Genomic DNA, 23,483 nt, shown 5'->3' on the forward strand with positions numbered 1-23,483 from the left:
TTTTTTTTTTTTTAATCCACCATTAAATGAAGAAGACAGAAAATATCGAGGTCAACTTGGCCAGTTACAGACTCAGCTGATACTTAGCTCATGTTTCTTTGAAGAAGTCAGTTCTTGTTTTTTTTTTTTTTTTTTAATCAGGGACCATCTTTATGATGAAGATATAAGTCCTACTTGATCCTCCAAATTACTTCCTCTGTCTGTATTCATGCTCTACCTCTGAGAACAGTCTCATAATACTCAATTAGAAGACAAAAATAACAGTTTCTAAGTGACACTGTCTTGCTTGTGGGAGACACTTGGTCAACAAACCGAGAGTTAAGTCAATATTTGTGTTAATCCCTTTCACACCACTTTTATAATCTCATAAAAGCTTACAACTGAATCTGGCTGGCAGCCTGTTGTCTCACGTGACACGCTTTCTGTTCCTGCGCTTCTATCCTTGATACAGTTAGCAAGACAGAGATCGAAACTTAGTGAACACTACTGCTATATCTTTTATATCTCACGGCCATACACGTTATCAGTTAGGCTCTTTTAATATAATCTGTTGTGCTTAAGGACGTAAATCAGTGAAAGTTGTTCAAAACACTGGTGTCAAGCGGCATAGCTAGACAGTGGATGGAGAAACCCATCTGTACTGGTAGCGGGAGGATATGTAAGAGAAACAACCCAATCCACTCTGAATATTTCTTGAGGTATCTACTCATTGCAGTATTCTCCCACTCTATATGCAAAGAATGCCTGGTTTGCATTTTTCTTTTTTCTTTTTTTTTTTCCCCACAAGTTTAACAAAAGCTTTGCATTATATTTGCCGGAGACTTTGTACCTTTCAAAGTCCTTGTCACAAACAAATAAATAAATTCTATTTGCCTACTTAATGTAAAAAAAAAAAGTGAGAACTGCATTCTCTCAGAATGCCTTTGCAGAAATATGCTGAAATATGCATATCGTTAATGCTGTATTTCTGGACTAGGTTTGTTTCAACTAAAGCTGCACCCTGAGCCCAAATGTGTTTTGTATTTGTAAAGGTGTCAGACATTCCACAGGTTTTTGCTAAGTTCAGCACATGGCCTGATATTTGATGGCTAAAATTGTTAATCAGTAGTTCAATATTCAGTCTTCTACTAAGATTTAAGGCTAAATTGGAATTCAGAAAAAATTACCATTCTGATTAAATATTCAGTGGTGATTAAAGCTGTCTTATCTTCTTGCTTGCTTTATGTCCTGAGCCATTGATCTTTCCAGAGCAGAGCTAGCCTGTGCAGCTGAGTGGGAAAGAAAAAGAGATTAAGAAACCAGAAACATGTTAATTCAAACAGGAGCTTAAATTTAAGAAATTATTAGTCATTAGTGAAAGCAGTAGACCATAAGTGACTGAAAATTGGAAAAGCAAATCTAAAGGTACCCTGAGACCACAGTATTTGTTAAATGTTTAACAAGTGTCTGAGTCAAGTTTAACGCTTAAATTACTTCCTTACAATGTATGACATGACGGCATATGAACGCTCACTATTAGAGTGTGTATTTTTTTCATAACTTTGAGTATTTGCAATAATGAAGCTCAGTCTCCTTCAAAGATATCCAAGTTTATTACTGAAAAATGCAATATTCAAATGTGTATGATACAGTAAGTAGTTGCATTTGTACATGTAAACCTTGATAAAGTAAACAGCATCTCAAAGACAAATTTATGCCAAAAGTGTCTTACAACAGTTAATCAGATCAACAGCTTTTTCCTTAGTGAATTCTTTTAGTTCTGGGGTACATATCGGCTTGTGAAAGTAATCTTAAACACAAAAGAAAATGAAAGCTGAGAGGACAGAAGAACTTCTAGCTTGTAGTGCATAAAAGTCACTTTCTCTGAGACACTTGGTGGTAATCTTATTCTAAATACTACTTACAAAGTTTGGATTTATGAATAGAAAAAATAGTTGAAGTTGTATTCTAATTTTTTACTTAGAAACCAAGTTGTATTTAAATATTACATAAATTTCAAATATATACACATTTTAAGAAATCTTTTACGATCATGATATTGCAAGTTAGCCAGGACTATCAGAGTAAAAATGACTGAACTATGTTACGTATTTAGATTTTACATGAGGTCATTTCAAACAACTGAAATTTCAGTGATACTACTCTAGGTAAAAATTAGAGTCAACAGTTTCGTCAATTTTTCAGTACAAAATTCTCAGTCATCTAAATAGAACAAAATAAAAAGGTGATCTGATTTTTTTTTTTCATTATTAACAGAAAAACCATACTGTTCTCACTGTTTAAAATCTCATTAGCTTTGGACTGCATTGGGTTTAATCCTAATTTCTCATCTAGTAGCATCAGAACAAGTATTTCATGTCAGTAAGAGTGCAAACTACAGGGAACATTTAACATTACAGAGGTTATGGCAAGAAGTTAGAACAAGCCAACAGAACTGACACAAGATAATTTCCGGTGCAGCAAGGAGGGAATATACCATTAACCACATACCATATAAAACAAAATCCCAGTCCCGCATTTAAAAAGTTCCTGCTTAACACGGAACAGCAAAGTGATTTCTCTAGAGTTCTCTGTTGTGCTGTTATAAATTTGTGCTGCTGTGGGAACATTGTGCTATCACAACTATGCCAGAATCATGCCAATACAAATTTCTAGTAAATGTGGTTGCTAATTAGAGGAATTAGTGGTCAAAATTAGAGAAAATTGTCCATATACAACTATTTGTTTACATTTAAAAATGCCGGAATTGTGTAGGGTCTTCAGGATGTACGTGTGTGTGCAGGGAGGGACAGGAGTGCAAAATGCAGTGCTTGGGAAAGTGGCAGACAGGACAGATGTAGCAGCACTTTGTGTCATGAGTCCTTTGCTTCCTCATGAACATGGTCTCACGAACATAAGACCTTTGCTTCCTCTGATCATCCCCAGCCTCAAAATGCTGGTTGGTTCCATGTCACCCTAACAGGAGTTGGGCTTTGCTGGCAGGAGGTTGAGTACCAACAGAGAGCTCTTAAAGCTGCTACGTTTTCTGCCACAGGAATTCAGGTTTGCAACTGATTTCAATTTGATTGATTTTCCATTAACTTTACTGCCTTCATATTTAGCTGTCCGTACAAAGCAAGTTTGATTTACTTAACCATTGCTCAGTGTATAAAAGAAACCTAGTTTGTAATAGTTTCAATGAAAATTTGTGATGCATTCAAGTTAACTATGTGAAAACAGCTCGATTTTTTTCCTTCTGATGGACAAGGATCATTCTCAGTCAATCAGAATTGTATGATGCTTCTAAATAAGGATGTACTGATTTGCCCCTGTGTAAATTCAAAGATTAATAAGCCCCATGATGTCACACGGGACCTCAGAAGTAGTGTCACCAGACTCCATAGCTCCAGCAGTTCTCTCTGGCAGCACTTGTATTTGGAGTTTGAAGCTGTGAAGGAAACTGCAGATGTGTACTACTTATATTAGACTGGTCATCTTAATAAAGTAAGAAAAAAAAAAACAAACACTAATTTTTACCTTTCTCCTTATTAACACTCACCCTAAAGCTGTGTTTCCCAAGATGTTTTTCCTCCTGTAGAACTTCTGATGAAAAAAACTTCAGGAAATTAATGAATTGTTGCATTAAGGTAAGTACCTATTAACCTACTTCCGACTAGACCCTCCAGATATTTTTCTTCTGAGTTTTCTTTAGATCACTATGAAGCTTAAATGAGATCCTCAGAACATAATTCAAGACAAGTTGCTGTCAGAAAAGGGCATAGCTGATGCGTCTGTTTTGTAGGTCTGAAGATATGTACTTCTAAAGAAACGTCTAAAAAACCCAAACCCACAAACCACTTATCGTCCATCATCACACTCAAAATTTTAGCCTTGTCATCACCAATACCAACTTAAAAGTTCAGCTAAATTTCCTCTATAAACCCTTAAATATAAAGTGGATTGGAAAGAAAAGATTAAAAAAAAATAATAAAAAATAGTCATTGCGTGGTCTGCTTTGTTTCCAGATATTAGTACTCTATCAGGACACCCAGTCACTGCATTGTCTTTTTGGTAAGGAGATTAGATGACAGCATAACAAACAGAGAGCCTTTGCTCAAACTGCAGGCAACCTTGCTGGCACTCAGCTGTGAATACTGAGCGGTGGGTGAATCCCTCTCTATGGAGAGGGACGCTGAGCCCTAAGAAGGAATTTCTCATTAGGAAGGCCAGTGAAACAGAACTCTTTGGATGCATTTCCATTCCACGCATATTTTTGTTTTCATTTTTATTAACCAAAATTCAGATCCCACACATTGAGCACAAATTTAGAATGAGAAGTAAATAGAAACGTGTATAATGTACGTGGATTTTTTCATTTCTGAAATGAAAATTTCTTTTGACTGAATCAAAACACTGATTTGGGTTAGGAATCATTAAGACATTTTGGACTAATTCTTTGTATTTAAAAATACCTAGTTGCTCATGCAGTCTCTGTAAGGGCGCATGCATAGAGCAAAGTTGTCATAGATTAGATCAGCAATGATCTAAAGCATTTTTGCACAAATTGAAGTTCTAAAGCTTTGTCAGATTTCACAAATGCAGCTTGCATGCACAGTCTATTCATACTGGTCATTTTTTTTTTTTTTTTGGAAAGACAATACTTAGAATACGAAAAGATCATTCACCATTCATAAAATACATTATTCCTGAGGACAGTGTGTGCCTTATACTTCAGTAAAATAACGTGCAGTCTATGCAAACAGCATACTAAACGAAGTCTAGCAAAAAGTTCTCAGCTTAAGCAAATGGCTAGTAGTGGCAAAACCTTCAGACATTGTTCATGTCCTTCAGAAACAAAGGAACACACACAGTGATTCTCCAAAATTTCTTGTGCTTTTCCAGTGCATAAACGGCACTATGTCAGATCTACATACTTGCCTTTGATATATTTCTGTACACCAGTGCTGAAAATCATTAAGAATATATATATATATTTAAATCCAAAATCATACTCAAATACAAAACATCTTTCTTTCATATGCACTTGGAAATTCAGTTGGAATTTGCCTAAGTATATTTTCACATGTGGCAATATCGACATCAGAAACAAGAAAAGTATAAAATAATCAATATTTCTGATTTTTGCCAAATTTTATTCTAAATCTTTATACCTTGGGCCAGCCAAGGCATTTTGTTTTTAGAGAAAACATTAAAAAGAGAGCTCATCTGTGACCTTCTGAAGAACTGAAGTACTATCACTACCTGGCACAAAAATGGGACCTGTGACACCTGGTTAATGCTGTCAAGTGGTGCTTGATATTCCACAGTGTGAAACAGTGAGAGAATAAATTAACTTAAATAGCAAGAATCTATGAGCACTGAGGAGAGTGCTGTTATTTCTGATAAGGACTCCTGAGGAACTTAATGTGCAACCCAAAATACGAAGAAAAAAAAAGCCTTTCCAAAATATGGAAAGCTGAGTTCCATCAGCCCATTATCATAGATCTAATGGCTAATACAACTGATTAGATCATACCTTCCAATCTCCTTCCTCCTTTGTGTAATAGTGCAGATACTCCTATAGTTGCCTTGTCTGGTCACAGAGAGCTGGAATTAACCACAGAATTTCATGAATATGGTGAAACAAGTAAAGAACTTAAGGTATGATGCTAGGTCTGCTGGCAGATACTACTCATCTACTTTGATGGGCTCTTGACTCTTAAAATTAATTTTATATGGCATAATACAAAAAAAAAAGTGATTGTTCTAATCTATGCAACTGAATACTGGAATCATACTTTTTGGTTCAATGTGCTATTTTAATGAGTAAAATGCCATGTCTTTTCATATCTGTCAGCAGTGATTTCATTGCAGCTCTATCCCTAAAATAATGTTAAAACTTGCCGCCTTTAAAGTTCATGTGCTTTTGTTGGCTTTAATTTTTTTCTCATCCAGTATAAGGAACAATTATTAAAATTGTAGAAGATAAACAGAATGACTGTAACTTGGTTTCCCCACTCCCTTCTCTGCAAGTGAACACTGCCCGCTTGTTTTAATATTTCAAATTAAGTGCTTATCTATTCCCAAATTATGAAACCCTAATAGACAGTTTCATCACCAAAATGTGACTATGACCATAAGCAACACTACCCCATACTGTATGCACGTAACAAATGAAATGTGATTCTTTATATATGAACATCTACTTTTTAGAGTGATTTTATCCAAAAAGGCCCCCAAAACTGTAAGAAGGCATACAAATAATAATAAAAAATCTAAAAGTAACCACTGTGTGTGTGTGCTTTTATATACAATCTGTATACATATCTGCCTGCATCTAATTCCCATGCTTTGACTTATTTAGCCCAATAAAAGAAGTGCACATTACTGGAACATTTACTATTACAATAAGAAGAGCATTGTTATAAGGTGCTCTGCTTCTCCTTCCCTGAACAAGCAAGTCGAAATGTTATACTGTATGTCTGATATATATCTGCATAAGCTTGCATACTATAAATAGTTAATTGTATATTCAGAACAAAGTCATTTGCACTGTATTAGAATATTTCAAGTTAGCATTCTGTGAAGTCACGGAATCACTGCTCAGACAGGTCAAAGAGAACAGTAACACAGTTGGACATCTGCATGCTACATCAGAGCATGGAAATGACAGTCCTTTCATCCTGGATGTGTGTGGAGGTGGCCTTTCTGCACATAAAAGTGGAAAGACAACTCACAGCCATGTCATTTTCAAATACAGCTGCAGTGTGGGCAATGCAATGTGTTCTCTTAGTGCTGCTTTCTCTTTGAATTTAGATTTTTTGGTTTTCAACTAGAAGGATAAATTAATGACACTGATGTGCAAATCTTAAACTGCATAGTATATATTAAGCAGCCATATACCCCTTTTCTAGGGTAGGACCACATCCACAATCTCAACAAGAGACTAGGACAAACCTGACAAAACAGTAAGCCTGAAAGCTCATTTATGGCCACAAAGGCAACAATTGTTTGTTTTTTTCTTCAGAGGCATTACAGATGCAGCTGAGCAATCAGAAGCTGTAGTGGATATCATGTAATTTGTTTTTGTCATGCCCATACTGTATAAGTTTACAGGCAAGTTTTTGTTTTCATGACGCTGTTAGTACCTTCACGAACAGCACGAATGTTCATTGCCTTTTTACAAATCAGTATGCAAATTTGTAATACATCTGCACATTCCTGAGTGCCAGTACTTGGTGCTCCCCACAGACCGGTTACTGGTAAGGCTCTTCATTTTCTTCATCGGAAGCACCTGTTTTCCACTTCCTACCAAAGCCTGCAACTGTATAGCCCAGCAGGAACATATATACATTGCCAATCTCTTACACTGATGACAGACTGACTTCATTTTGAAACTGCACTCTTGAACTTCCAAACAGCGTTATTGTTGCAGCATGGTATTGACTAAGGCCATTCATGGTGATACTGTTTCCCATTCTTTTTTCTTTCTTTCTGCAAGTGCTCTAGTTCAGCCTCATACATCATTTCCTGGACTAAGTATTTCTCTCTCCTCATTCTGTCGCACAAATCTTTGGGCATGTCTGGAATCAGGTAAGCAATGAAAGACTTGATTCCAAAAACAAGGTGCTGAAAAGAAGAAAGAAAATAATTGCTTCAAAGATGTGTAAATACTCATTTCTAGAACCAAATTTTAGGACCTAAAAATCAGTGGCAAATCTGTAACAGGGATTTGATTCATGACTGAAAAGTGACTTTTTTTTTTTTAATCTCTCTCTAGATAATATATATTCACACACACACGTGTGTGTGCAAATAGTCTGTCGGAAATGGGAAAATGCTGCAGTCTTAACAAAAGTAAAACTACGGGTAAGACTAATGATCAAAATTAATATGAGACAGCAGGATCTGCTGGTTAGAGTAACAATAGCAACTGTTACATACAAGCAGTCTTTATTAAGAGCTTGTAGTCAAAATAATTAACCAGTTCCCCAGACAGCATACCGTAACTTCTTCAAAGTTAGTATGCATTTCTAGTTTTACATCAGGATACAACCGCGTATCATTTTCCTGACACACACTTGAACTTGTAATAAATGTGTTTAATGTACACAGAAGTTGCATGTCTGATTTTTCAATAAAACTTCAATGGTTTTGTTGAGAACCAACATTATTTACAAGATGACTTAACAAAATATGATTTTGGAGGGACTCTAAAATCTGCACATGCTCTGTCAATTCACTTTGAAGCAGCTGATGGACAAAGTTTGGGGGCAAGTGTGTTTTTTTTTTCCCTCTTTCAACTATAACAAACAAGCAACTAATGATAACGACACTTCCTTTACAGGACTATTATAAAAAATCAACTTGAACTTCAAAGAGATAGAAAGGAATTGCTCCTTTCCATGACTAACCTCAAAAACTATAATGAAGGCCAGCCGTGCTGCCAGGACATGCCAGAACTGCAAAGTGAATTCATATGGAGTTGAACTCCATGGCGGGGCTCTGTAATCTCTATACCTGTAAGACAAAGAAAAACTCGTTAAGTTAGTCTGTGCTCAAAACCCAGAACATGATGAAGAGCTCTCAAGCTTGTCCCAGAGCTGCCTAAAAGGACAGAACTTGAATTGAAAGCATACTTCCAGAGGAATTCAATGAAAAGTAGTAGTCTATAACACAGGTATTAAATACAGCTTCTTATAAGATGGTACTGTTTGGTTCCAAAAAGCCTGAGCAAACATTTCCTTTTGTTGTTACACAGCTGACACCTTGGAGTATCAAGTTTAAATGCACTGGCTCTAAAATGGTTCTCATCGTTTCTTATAAGCAGTTGAGATTCGCAACACAAGTCTTGTATAAACATAGCATGACTGTGGAGCTTAGTGAATCCAAGCTCACTCTCACTATAAAACTAAATCTGAAACCTGAAGTAGTACAATTATGCATTGCCATATTTAATCTTTATGCTGAATTTCTCGTATTCATCTTGCATAACCGTTTCTCATCATGGGCTGGGCTACAGACATAACAAAGATTTTACTTGCGTATTTTAATAAATAGACCTCAGAGTGCTGAACCAAAATGAAACAAGAATTTTTAGCCTTATTTACAGCTGGGGAAACTCCCAAATGAAATAATTCATACAGGCCTGTAACACATGGCTTACTGGAGTCCTGGAAAAGCTAAGAATAGAACATCGGTTTCCAGCATCTTAGCATTGCATCCTGCAACACAGCTTTCACATCTGAGTTTTCCCTGTTGAACACACTTGAACTTCAATACTTCTACAGGCAAAAATCAAACTCTTCTGCCAGTAATTTAATCACTGACTTTCCATTTAATGTCTATAACAATTTCTATGTCTACATTACAGCAGGGAGAGCATTTAAATATACCGGCAGTATCCCGAGTATCCCATTCCAAGTTCACTCAAATCAAATACTGATAAGCTGCTGTTGACATATCCTTTTAAGCATCTGAAAGAAAAATACATAGCATCAGGATTTTCTTTATAAAGTGGTTATATAGCATAAATTCTGTACGTAAGCGTATTCTGCTATCACATATTGTGAGCGTACTGTTTTCTTTGCTTATTAGGACAAAAGCAATTCTAAAATTCTATGCACAGAGGCCAAGTGTTATTGGAAGAAATCAAATAACTTCTGTTTCAGGGATAACACAATTTTAAAAAATGTTTTGAGCACTTCTCGTTTTTTTTGGCTTATCTACTAGCAGCTATAAAACAAACCATTTTGCTACAAATAGCATTCTTCACTGTTACCTCTTAAAAATACTGAACTTACAAAGATGGCTAGAGAGGAAGAGAAGAGAATAATTTCATGTTCTTGCATAATCTGCCAGTAGTCATGCAACATATACTAAAAAAATGACAGGTTTTATGAACCAAATCAAAGAAGAACAGTAAAGAAAACAGTGCATATATACCAAATAGACATTTGGAGGTAATAATTTATTGGTGTTAATGTCAGAAATCACTTAAGTACACTGAATTATGATTGTAGGAGTGTAATTTTTACATATCCCCGGAAAACCAGACACCTAGGCCATTCTGTCCTACTGAAAATGTGTCCTGTAATGTAATGAAAGGGCTTCTAAAAAGCAAAGAACATTTAAAAAGACAAGGTATAAGTTACATCCCCAGAGGTTTGCTGTAGTACTTCCAATCACAACAAGAAAGAGAGTAAATAGGATTACACAGTTCTCTACTAAACAGGCAGTCCTCGTTAAGGAGAAGCCAATGAGGAGAGGTGCTCTGCTGGATCTTATTCTCACCAACAAAGAGCTGGTGTGGAATGTGAAACTTACGGGCAGCCTTAGCTGCAGTGATCATGAAATGGTGGCTCGAAAAATGGTTAATATTCAAGGAACACCTCCTTCAAACTGAGAGACGTTAATAAGTGTCTGGGAGAAGTTTAGGAAACTGGCCTGATTGTGCAAAATAGGAAAGATACCTTGCTTGAGGCCAAGAAGCATTAAATAAGACTAGTTAGTCTAAAGAATGTCACGGCCAATCTTTCTGTACCTTGGCAGAAAGTATTTCTGAAGAGAAATAGACAGAGAACAGTAGGATACAAGAGTGTTTGGGAACATAGATGTGTGTGTGGGAACTTAGTGGGAGAACACAGACCAAAACCATGGCAGAGAAAAACAATTCATCTAGGATGTGCCTGAAAACTGTGGGCAATGTATACTGAATTTTGTAGTATGCATTCAGAAGAGAAGCAAGGACTTTCTGCTGTGGAGCTAGTCAGCAAACTCTCTGGAATGGCTAAGTTACTTGCACCAAACACCTGAAAAGGTTTGTAAAGATGTAAAGGGTGAAATATTACTGATGTAGTATGTTAACACAGAAAGACAAGTGTGCTTCCACTGAAATATGCATATATATAAAAAAATCTTCATTACTTTTCTTGTCTGTATCCTTGATCTGTACAGGGACCATATTTGTATGCATAGACAAAACGTGGAATGTAATCGGAAGTAATGGCAATAACAAAGGCATTAGTGATGACAGCCAGAACTCCAATTCCTTCAAGAATCCCATACCAGATACCTAGAAACAAGATAAATAACAAAGCTATTAGTTTTTAATAGTGATATTGAGTCATAAAAAGTCATACTAGTGATATTATTTGTCATACACTTTTCCTTGCTTCTTGAGAAAGAAATATTGAGTCATAAAAAACAGTCAAGATTAAGCCACGTCCTCACGTTCTTGCCATGACAGGCTACACCCAAATGAAGTCTGGCACACCCTATTGAGAAGAAATAGCTAAGTAACGAACACAGTAAAGGCCAAGTAAAAGACTTCGGAAAGACACTTCTGAATTTTTATTTAATTCCATTTTGAAACAAAATTGAATTTAATTCTTATACTTCATTTTAAAATTTAATTGCTTTTGGAGAGCACCTTGGATCTAGAGTTTCACAAATCAGAAGCCTAACACAAGGGTCATTTAAGCAATACCATTTAAGTATTTGAACAAATGGCCTATTTTCCAAATTTTAACTGTTACGATCCCTTATTGGAAATGGAAAGAAAATTTGAAAAGTACTTTTAGCTAAGCAGCTGAGGATGTTTTTGTTGCTTAACAGGACAGTCATCCTTGATATCTGTAGTTACATGCCAGTTCAAGGGGCAAGTTACATCAGAGAAGACAACAAAGAGAGATGGTACCAGACAGCAATCATTAGGTTCTCTCACCTATATCTGTTGCTCTTGCAGGCATAGGTCTTCTCCACTGAGTGACGAACTTGTATGCATCTAACCTTATTTCTATGATATTGTTCAGCAATGCCAGGAGAGGTGCCAGTGGGAAGGCAGCAACAAAGATAGTGGTGAAGCCGAACTGTAAAACTAGATAAGCATTTCTGTGGTTAGAAACTGGACATGCAAAAAAGTTTTTAATGTAAAACTTTCCCCTCCCATTTGCCCAGCCCCTTCTCATGAAAACAAACAAACAAACAAACAAAACACAAAACAACAACAACAAAAACCCTTACATCTCTATAAATTTGCTCACCCATCTCCAAGTATTCATCCATTAAGCCATGGAGATTCATAGGCTGCAGATTCCAATCTTTCTCCCACTGAGGTAGAGAAATTTTATGCTCCATAGATTGTCCTCTTCTCTTCATTTTGCGTCGTGACCACCAATTCTGTAATAAACTGTATTAGACGAAGTATTATTGACTGTTCTTGCTCAGTAATTTGCAATGCTAGCTGCTATTGTTTTGAATGGCACCTAAGTGTTAGGTATTTTTTTCTGGAAATATTTACAATATTGTTTAAGATAAATTTCTAATATTTTTCAGACCTTTTCAACTGTTCATGATGGTTTAAATTTTGCCTTTAACATAACATGTCAGGCATTGTACAAACAAGCTTTTCAGAATACGGAACCTGCCTTGATTTTTTTTTTTAAGGATTTTTACCTGTATCAATTAAAAAGAACAGGAACAAATCACATACTGAAAGCATTAAAAGAAAAGTGCTTTATTTTTAATACTGTAAAAAACAAATCAAGTAAGTAGAGCTCACTGGCACTAGAATATTTGAACAGTACAATATACCTATTATTTTTTGAACAAAACTGTAAGTCCAGATGTTCTACAGAACATTTTTCCTTTTGAAGCAGGACATGGTATCCAAAAAGATGCTGCTAAAGACTTTTTTAATGAAGCTGTGCAGAGGTCCTTTCACAAAGCAGTTATAAATATTAAATGGTCTTATACATTGAAGTGTTATACATAGGAAAATATTATCTAGTACTGACAAAGGTAAAGACTATTATTTCTTTCCAGATATTACTGAAAAAAAAAAGAGACCAAATACGGGAAATTATTTTTATAAGTATTTTTTTTTCTGCTCGAACTGTTTTAGTGCTTCACTCTTGATTGTCTTGTTACTGAATGACCTCAGTTGCAAACAATGGTTTTGTCAAAACAAAACACTGCTTTCCGTAAAGGAACACAAGCACGTTCTAAAATAAATTCTTGACAGTGTTAAGATGCTACTGGGCTGAGAAGATAGGAAGCTTGATACTTCAAGTAGATTTCTTCTTTTCAGAAACACACATCTCACAACAACGCAGTAGCGATGATTTGCAGACTGCCTGGACATTGTAAGTATAACCTTTTCTGACATTATCAAGGTTGAGACTTGGATTAAATTAATATTTGATGAGCAACCTTTTCCTTTGCTGAAAACAACCTTTTCCTGTTTCAAAAAAACCTGTAATTCTTAGCCCATTACTCTTTTCAGTAGTTGGACAGCTCTGTTTGTATTAGGGAAAATGAATTTAAAATAAACTTTTTATTTTTTATTTTATTTTATTATTATTTTTTTTTACTGCTTCCCTTGGGAGTAAATTTACAGTATGTGATGGTGAGATGCAAACACTATAAACATTCGCCAGCCACGCATTGTTCTTGAAACAGTTAATTTGGCAAAAGTTTACTATTTTTACTCTATTTTTTCTTACAGCATGTAGGGAAAGAACGTAGACCCGGTTATATATTTCACAACTGCATTTTTAGGCCTCAGAGCTAGTACTGAACACAAAACTATGTAAACACTAGTAACAATTCCTTGTCACCCTTTGGGGATGGCTGAAAATCAACACTAACATTATGTTTTGAGTGATAAAGCAAAACACTTAAACCTGAACCTGCTGAAGAATCCCATTTTACGTCCTTCTGAAAATATCCTTCTAGAGATCAGCAGTGCACCTGCACATGATCTTCATCAAGACAATGATAAATTTTAATTAACGGTGGTATTTTACTCTCCATTCATATGAAGATGTTTCCCTGTTGCTGAATCAGCACTAATATGGAACCACTATCTGTAAAACAAATATTAGCAACAGAACTTACGGATAGCCTAGCTCCATGAAATTGTTCCACATTTGTTTTAAAACCATAATAACTCCCATCTGCAGACACAGATCTATCAAGCAGCCACTGGGGTGACACTGAAATGAAAACGATTATTAGTTAAAGTCAGAGCATTCTGTTAATTTTGATTTATTTCACAGGGTGTATGGAAAATACTGAAATACGTATGGAGAAAATTACTCGAGAAATATTAAGAAAAATATTAATAACAGAAGTATTAACACAGAATTTAATGGAACACTCTTTAGATATTTTATTTTTCAGAGAACTGGAGTGTGTTACCCAGGCTAAGGGCATGTGTGCTAGATATGTTAAACAATATAGTTCATTTCATTTAGACCAATACATATGTTTTGATTTAAAAAGAATGAAGTAATATTTTATTTATAATAGCCTAGATCCAAACTGAGACTTAGCAGCAGAATCTCTGCTACCAGTATCTTAACCATATCAATTGCCAAAACAGTGTATGCTAAATTAAGTAACATATTAACGTGTGTGGCAATTACAGAGGTTTTTTTAGACCACAGACTACAAAGTTATAATGTTTACTCTGTGGCTACCAAGGCTCTGCAGAAGCATGTTTTCAGAATCAGGAGATAGCTTCAGCATGCTACTCTTCCCAAGGAAGGTGCACTTCTAATGTACTTTCAAGCTAAATTTTGAAAATATTACTCTTCATCTTTTAAATCATTTCATACTGGCAAGAACTTAAGGAGATGATAAGGAAAGCTGATGGCACCACATACATGTTCTCTATCCAAAAATTCCATATACCTAGGAGATTCTGATCACCTAGGACTCAGTAGTGCCAGGAAGGTAAGAGAGTATCACTGTTTGCTTTTCAAAGAGAGAGGCAGAAGGAATTGCATTTGTCATGCAGTCACTCAGCACAGTGGAGAACACAGAAGGAAAAACATATCTCCTGTTTCCTATCCTTTGCTGTAAATAAGAGTTTACTCTTCACCACACTTAGATGGAATAATAACTTTCAAACTGGACATTGTTCATGTCCTACAGCCTTTTCCTTTTTACTCAGGTAAATTTCACAGGAACACAAAACAGGATTGCTTACCTCTTCCAGTCTCCATCTGTTAAAAAGCTTGTTGTACTTTCCTGGGCGGCCTGCAAATCTGGAAAATAAAATTTCTGCTTCTCAGTGAACATTCCAAGAACGCTCTGTATCAGTAGTTATTTCACAACATCCACTGAGCAAACTCATGAAATATAAACAGATTAAATCACACAGGCTTAAATCTGGTATCTGTGGGATATGGTAGTTTCAGAATGCAAACAAGCAAAGGAACCATCATTTTGCAAGCAATCCTAAGCTTTTATTATGTCCGGAACAAAAATCCTAGCTTCAGAGGTTTTAGATGTTAGATACTCAAACTCTCTAATCTGCTTTTAAGAAGATAAACTATTGCAATATGTAGGAATTTACTGCAGCACAGAGATCTGCTTGGCCGAGTGAAATGTGCACTGGATTGCACCCTCAGACATAAAAGCATAAAATGACTTCCAAACACATCATAACTAAACCCTTCTTGGAGATCTAACAGACTCTTGCATAATGAACTAAATCAAAATTCTTAATAACCTCAGTGATAATTGCAGATGAGAAAGAAAAAATAAGAGGCTTGGTCCTACAAGAGACAATACACAGCAAGACACATCCTCATTTAGAAATTGTATGACGAATGTATTGCTGGATGTAACAATCAGGTCTTACCAACAATCTTTACTCAAGAAAAGTACTTTTTTAAAAAAACTTTTTTTTTTTTTTTTTTAAATTCAAACAATCTTGAACTTAAGTTACATTATAAAACATTATTGAAGCTATTTGGAAATCATCTGTAGGTTCCGTCAGAAAGGCAAATCTGATGGTAGAGCAACTCTGAAACTCCTGCTCTGAGGTGAAGAGACACACAGAGCATGGATCCAGAATTTTTACCTCCTTATGTTGTGTAATACCTGCCAGACAATAGTTAGTATTTATAGAAATGGGTCTTCGGAAAAGTAACCAAAACTGAATAAGGGAGAAAAAGAAATGAATCAAGTTTATTAGTGCAGGGCTGAACACAGATGCACATTTAGGAAGCGTCTGTATTTTCAAAAGTTCCGATTTCTTGTTTTGGTAGGAAAGTCATTTATATACACCCGTTTAAAAAGTAGACTTTTCACTGTCTCATTTCTGAGATTTCAAGAGCCCAACCCTCGCATGCAGTTAGAAACAATTTGTGCTATTATTTACCCTCAGAAACTGTGTCAAACCTAAATCTTAAAGTTTTAACTGTCAATGTATTTTCTCGAAACCTGTAAAATTACCAAGGATTATGAGTTCTGTGTGAACTTTACCTTAAAAGCAGTTAGCAAAGATAATTTACCTGCCCAGAAAAAAAGCAATGTAAAAGATAGAACTGTTCAAGTTGACAAACTGGAAGAGGAACATTTTCAAGGCAAAGCTGTTTTCCCATTCCGATTCTGTTCTTGGGTGCTCTATGGAAAGACACAGTATACATTATATAAACAAAAATTAAATTGAGTAATGCCTAACTGCCCACAGATCAATCAACACTAACAAAAGAAATGATGGTTTCAAGTCATAGGGGCCAACCCTGTTGCATTTAACTTTTTTTCCCCTCCAAGTATTCCAGCTGCAGGTCACAAAATGCCCAGCTCAGGCTAGGATGGCTCCGTGTGGAAATGGAAGAGACAAGTCCTGTGATACAGAATAGCTCGGAGTGAAAATACCTCTCATAGGAGGTATATTTTCACTTCTGTGAAGAAGTTCTGAATTCAGCGTGAATGTTTAATTTTAAACCTAGAGGAATCTTGATTTTTCACAGTTACACAAAAGCATGTGGTATCGGCAGATCAATAGTCAAGGACTGCCAGGGAAAGCAGATGGAAAAGAGACAACCAATGGTCAATTGGTTTCTCACTCTAATATCTCACCCTCTAAATACTTCCATAAGACCGCTAATTCATCCCTGACACTCCTCTATCATAACGCTTGTGAAGTTTAAAACAATTTATAACACAATGAAGAAACAATGACGTTCCTTCTGTGCTTCTGGCAAGAACTGTAGAAACGTTTATCAGGATTACAAATATTCTGTGTAGGTTTACAATGACTTGGATGTTTTTCCTAACAGTTTGAAGAATGTAAAGAAATTAGAACAGAATGCAGAATGTAAGGAATTAGAACTAGACGCAAATGATTAAATTAACTGTGTGTGTGTGTGTGTGTGTAAAATTTCAAATTTCTTTGATGTATCAAATTTGGAGTATAGTACATTGATTAAAATTTCCAAATGTTTATATGATTCAGACATCCAAACTGCCTTGATTTTTAAGTTACATTTTGTACTCTGTGATTGTCTACCTCTAAAAATGCAGTCTGCTTTGAAATAAAACATCACACAAATTTACATATACTGCCTCTCCAGATGGACACTGATGTTCCTCGGAAGGTAGGATTCCTTCCTGCTCTTGGAAGCAGAACACTTTAGGAAGAGCTACCTATTTCACAGATGGAACCTGATGTTTCATCATGCTTAATTCAAGATGAACTGTTTTTATTTAAAATGTATTGTGGGAAAAATGAGGTCATCTATGTAAATAAAATAACTATTTTCTTTCCCATTCTCTGGGATGTAACAATGTATTTTAAAATTTTAGTTAAGAGGAAAAAATTGTGATCTGAAAAAAAAGTACTTTAATATTTTAGTAACTTGAATAAGTTGACTACACATTCTGAATCTTTCTAATCCATTCAGCTGCCTGTTACCTGTAACACAAATTTTTAAGCATGTTGTTTCATGTATGCTCTTCAATATTTTAACCAGAAGAGGGAGCTATTAAATTTAAGCAGCGAGATTGCTTTTAAAATACAAGATCAGCTGTGTGCTTGGACATGGGATAAAAAAGACACCATATGAGAAGAAACATTGAAAGATAACATTCACAGAGTAGGAGATCTTAAATGCTGTCTGGAATTTCTTGTTTTCTATAAATTAAATGCTTTATAAAGAGCAAAGAGAAGCATTAGCATAAATTTGTAATGTTACAGAATTTGAGCTACTTTAAAATTTATGACATTTTTATCTTGGACCATGTAATTTTATCTTAACACAATTTTTCCATAGTTGAATTCCAATTAAAAAAAATGACAAAGCTTTTGGATAGAACTAAAAATCTGTCTTAGTGTCGTAACAAAGAAAATGTTTTGATTTTTATAACATTTTTTTTTCACTTTACACTATAAAACATAAAAACGTGTAAATATTATTTTTCTTTTGTCGTATTTCCTTAACAAAGCCATCATAACAGTTTTTTCTCTGATATTACTGACATGCTAACAGAAATGCCAGTATTTTAGTATGCATAGATGAAGTTTTCAAAAACCCATTTTATAGAAGTATGAAGCTATATATCACTGCTAGTAAGAACCATACCAGTAATAAAGACGTACATACCTAAATCTGTCAGGAGATAGGCAACCTTCTCGTACACCTAAAGCAGAAAGAAGAGGTAGTGTAAGTACAGAAAATCCTGTACGTTGTGATATCAAACACAGAATGAAAAAAACATGAAAGCATAGCTGTTTCGTTGCCCTATGGCGTCAAGTTATCAGGACAGTGAAGGGAGTACAACATCTTAGCTTTGTCCATAATTTTGGTCTGATTGTTCACTTGAATGAACTTTTTATGACATAGAATTATCATATGTAACAACCGAAATAAATATATGACAGCTCTGTTTTGAAGATTGCTTTCTTACTGCATTAAGTATGCAGCGTCCTTAGCAGAAAGAAAAGCCATTGTTTGCCGTGCTACTATTCCATCATACATATTTGTGCCTGCACAGGAATAGAAAAATTATAGATGCTCTTGCAGTTAAAGAATTAAGAGTTTTTATCAATGCACAGCATGCCCATAACCAATGATTAAAGCTGTGGTGTTACATTACAGGAAAAGCTTAAACCAAAATCATATATCACAGTCCTTCTAGGACTAGGCAACAATGGTATCACAGATGCATTTTGAATAAGAAAGGGGAGAATTCAGAAGTAGTCAATGAAAGAAAAAAAAAAAAAGATTTTACTTAAAGAAAATATTTTAGATCCATTTGGAGAAGGGACTTTTTGCGAAAGGTAACATGAAAAATAAAACAAATGTAGAAAGAAGTACTCTGTATGAGTGTGACTTGGTGACTTAAGCAAAGAAGTGTAGTGTCAAATTAAGTATGCGGTAGAGAAAAACATTGACAAACACAATATTAGAAGAGGAAGAAATCCCTGAAAGATGAGCTTTGAACATTGCTGTATAAATAGACAAGAACATGTATACTTCTGATATAAACTCAGTAACCTTGTATAAATTGCTTTTAAATTAATTCCTCCTTTAAATGAATTGGACTTACAACATTGAGTGACATGATGATCATAAAATTGATACAGACTCCAGTGCCAGATGTTGCAAACTGCCAATACTTCTTGATGAAATACCACTTGAAGGAAGCAAATTGTTCCATGGCTACCAGACGGTACACAACAACTGCAAACACTGCAGTGAGGACCAGTGAAATCTACAGATAAATGTTTATGGATAGAAAAATTAGAGCAAAGAAAAACATATCTCAAGTAATTTCTCCTGACTCAATGTAATAACAAGTGCTTTAAAGACTCTGATTTGTTTTGGTGAGCAGACTTTGAGAGAACCAAAATACTAAGCTGCTGAATTCCAGGATTTCTTTGCTGTACTTTTACAACGTAACTATATCACATCTTTTAAAAATAAGATACCCCTAAACAAGCACTAAGATTGAGCTGAGCAGTTCTCCTGATATTATATATATCCACTAATCTTCAGGAATGCATTCATGATGTACATTTGTATCTACATCAAGATAAAATGAAAGACTATAATAATTCCAGTATTATTAAACATTACCATGAAGAATATTCCTGAGACAGATACCATCAGTCGACTGAGCTTATCAGGGAAAGGCTGAAAAGGTTCAGGTTTTCCTGTGATGGGATTTACTCTTTCCACCTGGGAATATTTGGCTTCAAACTGGGGGCGCAGTTCTTCCTGGAATGACAGGAGAGATTCCATTTGTTGTACTCGAACTACCAAAAATCAGACATATATCTGATATAAGAATTTATACTGATACCATTTTTTTTATAGCGTTCCAACTCAAACATCCAAATAATTTGCTCTTCTGAAAACACTCAGACACCATGCCAGAGACCAATGAAGGAGAGAAACATTACGAGCCTTCCCTACTATGTGAGGGTATTAAAAGGATCATGGCTCATAGTGTTTAAACACTAGTTTCTCTGCAGAAATTGATAACAAAACTATAAATAAAGGTCAGTTATGATGGTACTTTTTCTGATATGAAACCATTTACTAAAAGCCCGTAGCTTGTATCAACAAGTCTGTGGAAAGCTATAAACTAAGTCATGATACAGTCTCTATTGACTTATGCTGCATGTGTATCACCAGTTAAATTACATTACAGCGATACTCACTAGTGATTTATAGAGTGAATAGAATCATTTGACCACTGCTGATTCTGATAGCAGAATGTAAATGAAGAAGTTATGCCTCTCAGAGGGATTTAAAATCTACTCCCTGTGCCTTTGTTTGTCCTGGTTCTGTTTCCAGACAGAATTAGGAACTTGAAGTACAAGAGACCACAGAACTGAGTACCCTGTAAGGATCTGTGCTGACATCTCTCATAGCTCCTGTCCTCTGTATGTGCAGCATTTCACTTTCTGGAGTCTACTTTACTTTCACTGTGGCATCCTTGCCTAGATGTGTGGCTAAGCTGAGCTGTCTGTTCTCTCAGAGCCCCGTTCATTACGAGATTGGCCCCCTTCACGATCATGTGTCCCAGAAAGGAAAACCATAAACATTCTTCCCTCTTTCCCAGAATATACTGATGTCCATTGCAGACATCAATCACTCCACAAGACTTAGAGTCTCGATGGCTGGGCTTGCCAGGAGCAGGACAAGGCTAAAACTGTGAATTGTCATTTAAAGGATCCACCTCATTATTATGGCTGTTACAGCTGGGCTTATCATCTCTGTTCAAGAAACCTTTGCAAGCTAAACAAACAAACAAAGATTTGTGCTCAGTTTTTCAAAGGACACTTTTAGTATTTAGAATTGTATTTGTAACGCTAGTCTCGGAATACACAAGTATTCTTGTATAGTCTCAAGTATACCGGTGTGTTCTACAACTCGTGTAATAAGTGCAAATACAATCTGAATGGCAAATTCAGATTACTGGCATACAACGTGTGTTGTCATTTACATTTCAATAGTGGTCATTGCAAGATCTACAGATTTACTTCTGCTTTGTCTTACCTCTTCATCTTCCCAGTCTATGAGGTCCCAATCATAGGTTAATACAGCTCTCCTTCTTTTCCAAAACTCTAGAAAGACTGTAGCTGTGGAAACAAACTGCATTTTAATTATGGAAAAATAAAGAAAAAAAGGCCATGCAGATCTCAAGAAAATCAACAATACATAAGGTATATAACATGGTAACTTTCCTTAATCATTTTCTGGCTGGTTTCCCATAGAATCTGAAAACTGTAAGTGACTTCAAGATAATCACTGTTAAAATTGGAAAATTATTTACAATGTTCATCTAAGAATTTCTATATATATTTTTTTTCTTTCTGCTATATCTGTAGAGATAGGCACCTGTGGTGGTTTTACCGTGCTAGGCAGTTGAACACCACAACCGCTCTCTCACTCCCCCTGCTCAGATGAGGAGGGGAAGAAGTAAAGGAAAGAACAACTCACGGGTTGAGATAAGGATGATTTAATTAAAGAGGGGAAAAAATATATATATATATATAATTAAGGAAATATTATTATTAATTAAACAATTCAACTAAAGGGAAAAAAGGGAAAGGGGAAAAGGGAGGGGGAAAGGGAATAACTAAACAAAACAAGTAAAGGCTATGTGGAAGTGCAGAGGAAAGAAATTACTCTCTACTTCCCACAAATGAGCAATGCTTGACCACATCCTTGAAGCAGGGCCTCAACACATGTAGCCGGTGTTCGGGAGGAGGACAGACGTTTTCGCAACGAGAGCCCACCCCTCCCCTCTTCTTCCTTTTTCCACCTTTTATTGCTGAGTGTGACATCATATGGTATGGAATATCCCTTTGGTTGGTTTAGGTCAGCTGCCCTGCTGATTCTTTCTCACTTTTTGCCCACCCCCTAGGAGGGTCAGAGAGAGTCCTGATGCTGTGCCAGCACTGCTCAGCAGCAGGCACAACACTGGTGTGATACCACTGCTGTTCTAGCTACAAGTGCAGAGCGCAGCACTGTATGGGCTGCTGCAGGGCAAGTTAACATCCCAGCCAGACCCAGTACAGCACCTGACAATATACCACCCTTTTTAGGTTATTTTGCTTTTAATTTTACTCAGAATGTATTGTACAGTTTAAAATATTTCTCTGAAGAAACAAGTATATGCATATACAATATCTATTAATGCAGAGCTAGATTTTCATCTTGATTTCTTCATTTTGAGTAAGGACAATGATTCTTCATTCACAACCATACCAGCTTTGTGTTGGTGTAGCTTTGCTATTAAAATATTTCTTTAAATATTTTTATCTGCATAATATCATCATCATACCCTTCATGTACTTAGTGCTTTTGGTAGGTTCTATGAAAATAATTACAACCAATAAGTGACTAAGTTTCCCAAACAATGCAGTTTGCCATTAAGGCTGCCTATTCCTTACCATAGAAACAGTAAGAGAAAAAGATCTAAAAAAGGTAAGACACCCTGTTTTGGTGGGATTCCTCACAAAACGTGGTCTTGCCCTCCCTGAGAGAGACTTTTTATGCATGCAGATAGTGATAGGACAAGGGAGAATGATTTTAAACTATAAAAGAGGAGACTGAGATCAGATGTTAGGAGGAAATTCTTACTCAGTGAGAGGCCATGGAAGAGGTTGCCCAGAGAAGCTGTGGATGCCCCATCCGTGGAGGTGTTCAAGGCCAGGTTGGATGGGAACCTGGGCAACCTGGTCTGGTGGGAGGTGTCCCTGCCCATGGCAGGGAGGTTGGAACCAGATGGTCGTTAAGGTCCTTTATTCCAACCCAAGCCATTCTATGATTTTATAATTAAGCAGCAGCAGGGTTTTGTACTTCAATAATCTAAGGTTAAAAGAGCCTTTTCTCACTGTCCTTGGAAATGCAATCCCAACAAGTACAGTGTGAGACACAGAAACATTACAAAACCCACGACTATGCAAGAAAAATCCTTTCCCAGCATGCACTATGAGGACTCAGGAGCAATGTGAGCCTATGCCGTACAGAAAACAATGATTTTCTATGTGACCATGCACTATGAGGACTCAGGAGCAATGTGAGCCCATGCCGTACAGAAAACAATGATTTTCTATGTGACCAGAACAGGTAGGAAAAATACAACACATTCTGTAAAACAGCGTTCGATGGTCCTCTATTTGTCAGCCTGCTCTAAGAAGCATTCCCCAGATATCCATTAGTCTTCTGCTAAAAAAGATATGTTTGTAA

General features: G+C 36.0%; 1 protein-coding gene across 6 annotated transcripts in view; it reads right to left on the minus strand.

Annotated features, from left to right (window-relative positions):
* Positions 1–1,573: 1,573 nt before the first annotated feature.
* Positions 1,574–23,483, minus strand: part of ANO3 (anoctamin 3) — a 231,268-nt gene continuing 209,358 nt past the window's right edge. For all 6 annotated transcript variants that reach the window (XM_035328338.1, XM_035328334.1, XM_035328333.1 and 3 more), the window contains 13 exons: positions 21,285–21,367; positions 19,857–19,997; positions 19,327–19,491; positions 18,381–18,417; positions 16,287–16,398; positions 14,975–15,032; positions 13,879–13,976; positions 12,024–12,169; positions 11,705–11,857; positions 10,906–11,053; positions 9,375–9,455; positions 8,394–8,499; positions 1,574–7,608 (listed from right to left, as the gene is read on the minus strand). In XM_035328338.1, coding sequence (XP_035184229.1) covers positions 7,426–7,608; positions 8,394–8,499; positions 9,375–9,455; positions 10,906–11,053; positions 11,705–11,857; positions 12,024–12,169; positions 13,879–13,976; positions 14,975–15,032; positions 16,287–16,398; positions 18,381–18,417; positions 19,327–19,491; positions 19,857–19,997; positions 21,285–21,367 — 1,511 coding nt within the window. In that variant the 3' untranslated portion in view covers positions 1,574–7,425. The remainder of the gene's footprint in view (positions 7,609–8,393; positions 8,500–9,374; positions 9,456–10,905; positions 11,054–11,704; positions 11,858–12,023; positions 12,170–13,878; positions 13,977–14,974; positions 15,033–16,286; positions 16,399–18,380; positions 18,418–19,326; positions 19,492–19,856; positions 19,998–21,284; positions 21,368–23,483) is intronic.

The sequence above is a fragment of the Oxyura jamaicensis genome, chromosome 5, assembly GCF_011077185.1.
Source record: "Oxyura jamaicensis isolate SHBP4307 breed ruddy duck chromosome 5, BPBGC_Ojam_1.0, whole genome shotgun sequence".
In the NCBI taxonomy this organism is placed as follows: Eukaryota; Metazoa; Chordata; class Aves; order Anseriformes; family Anatidae; genus Oxyura; species Oxyura jamaicensis.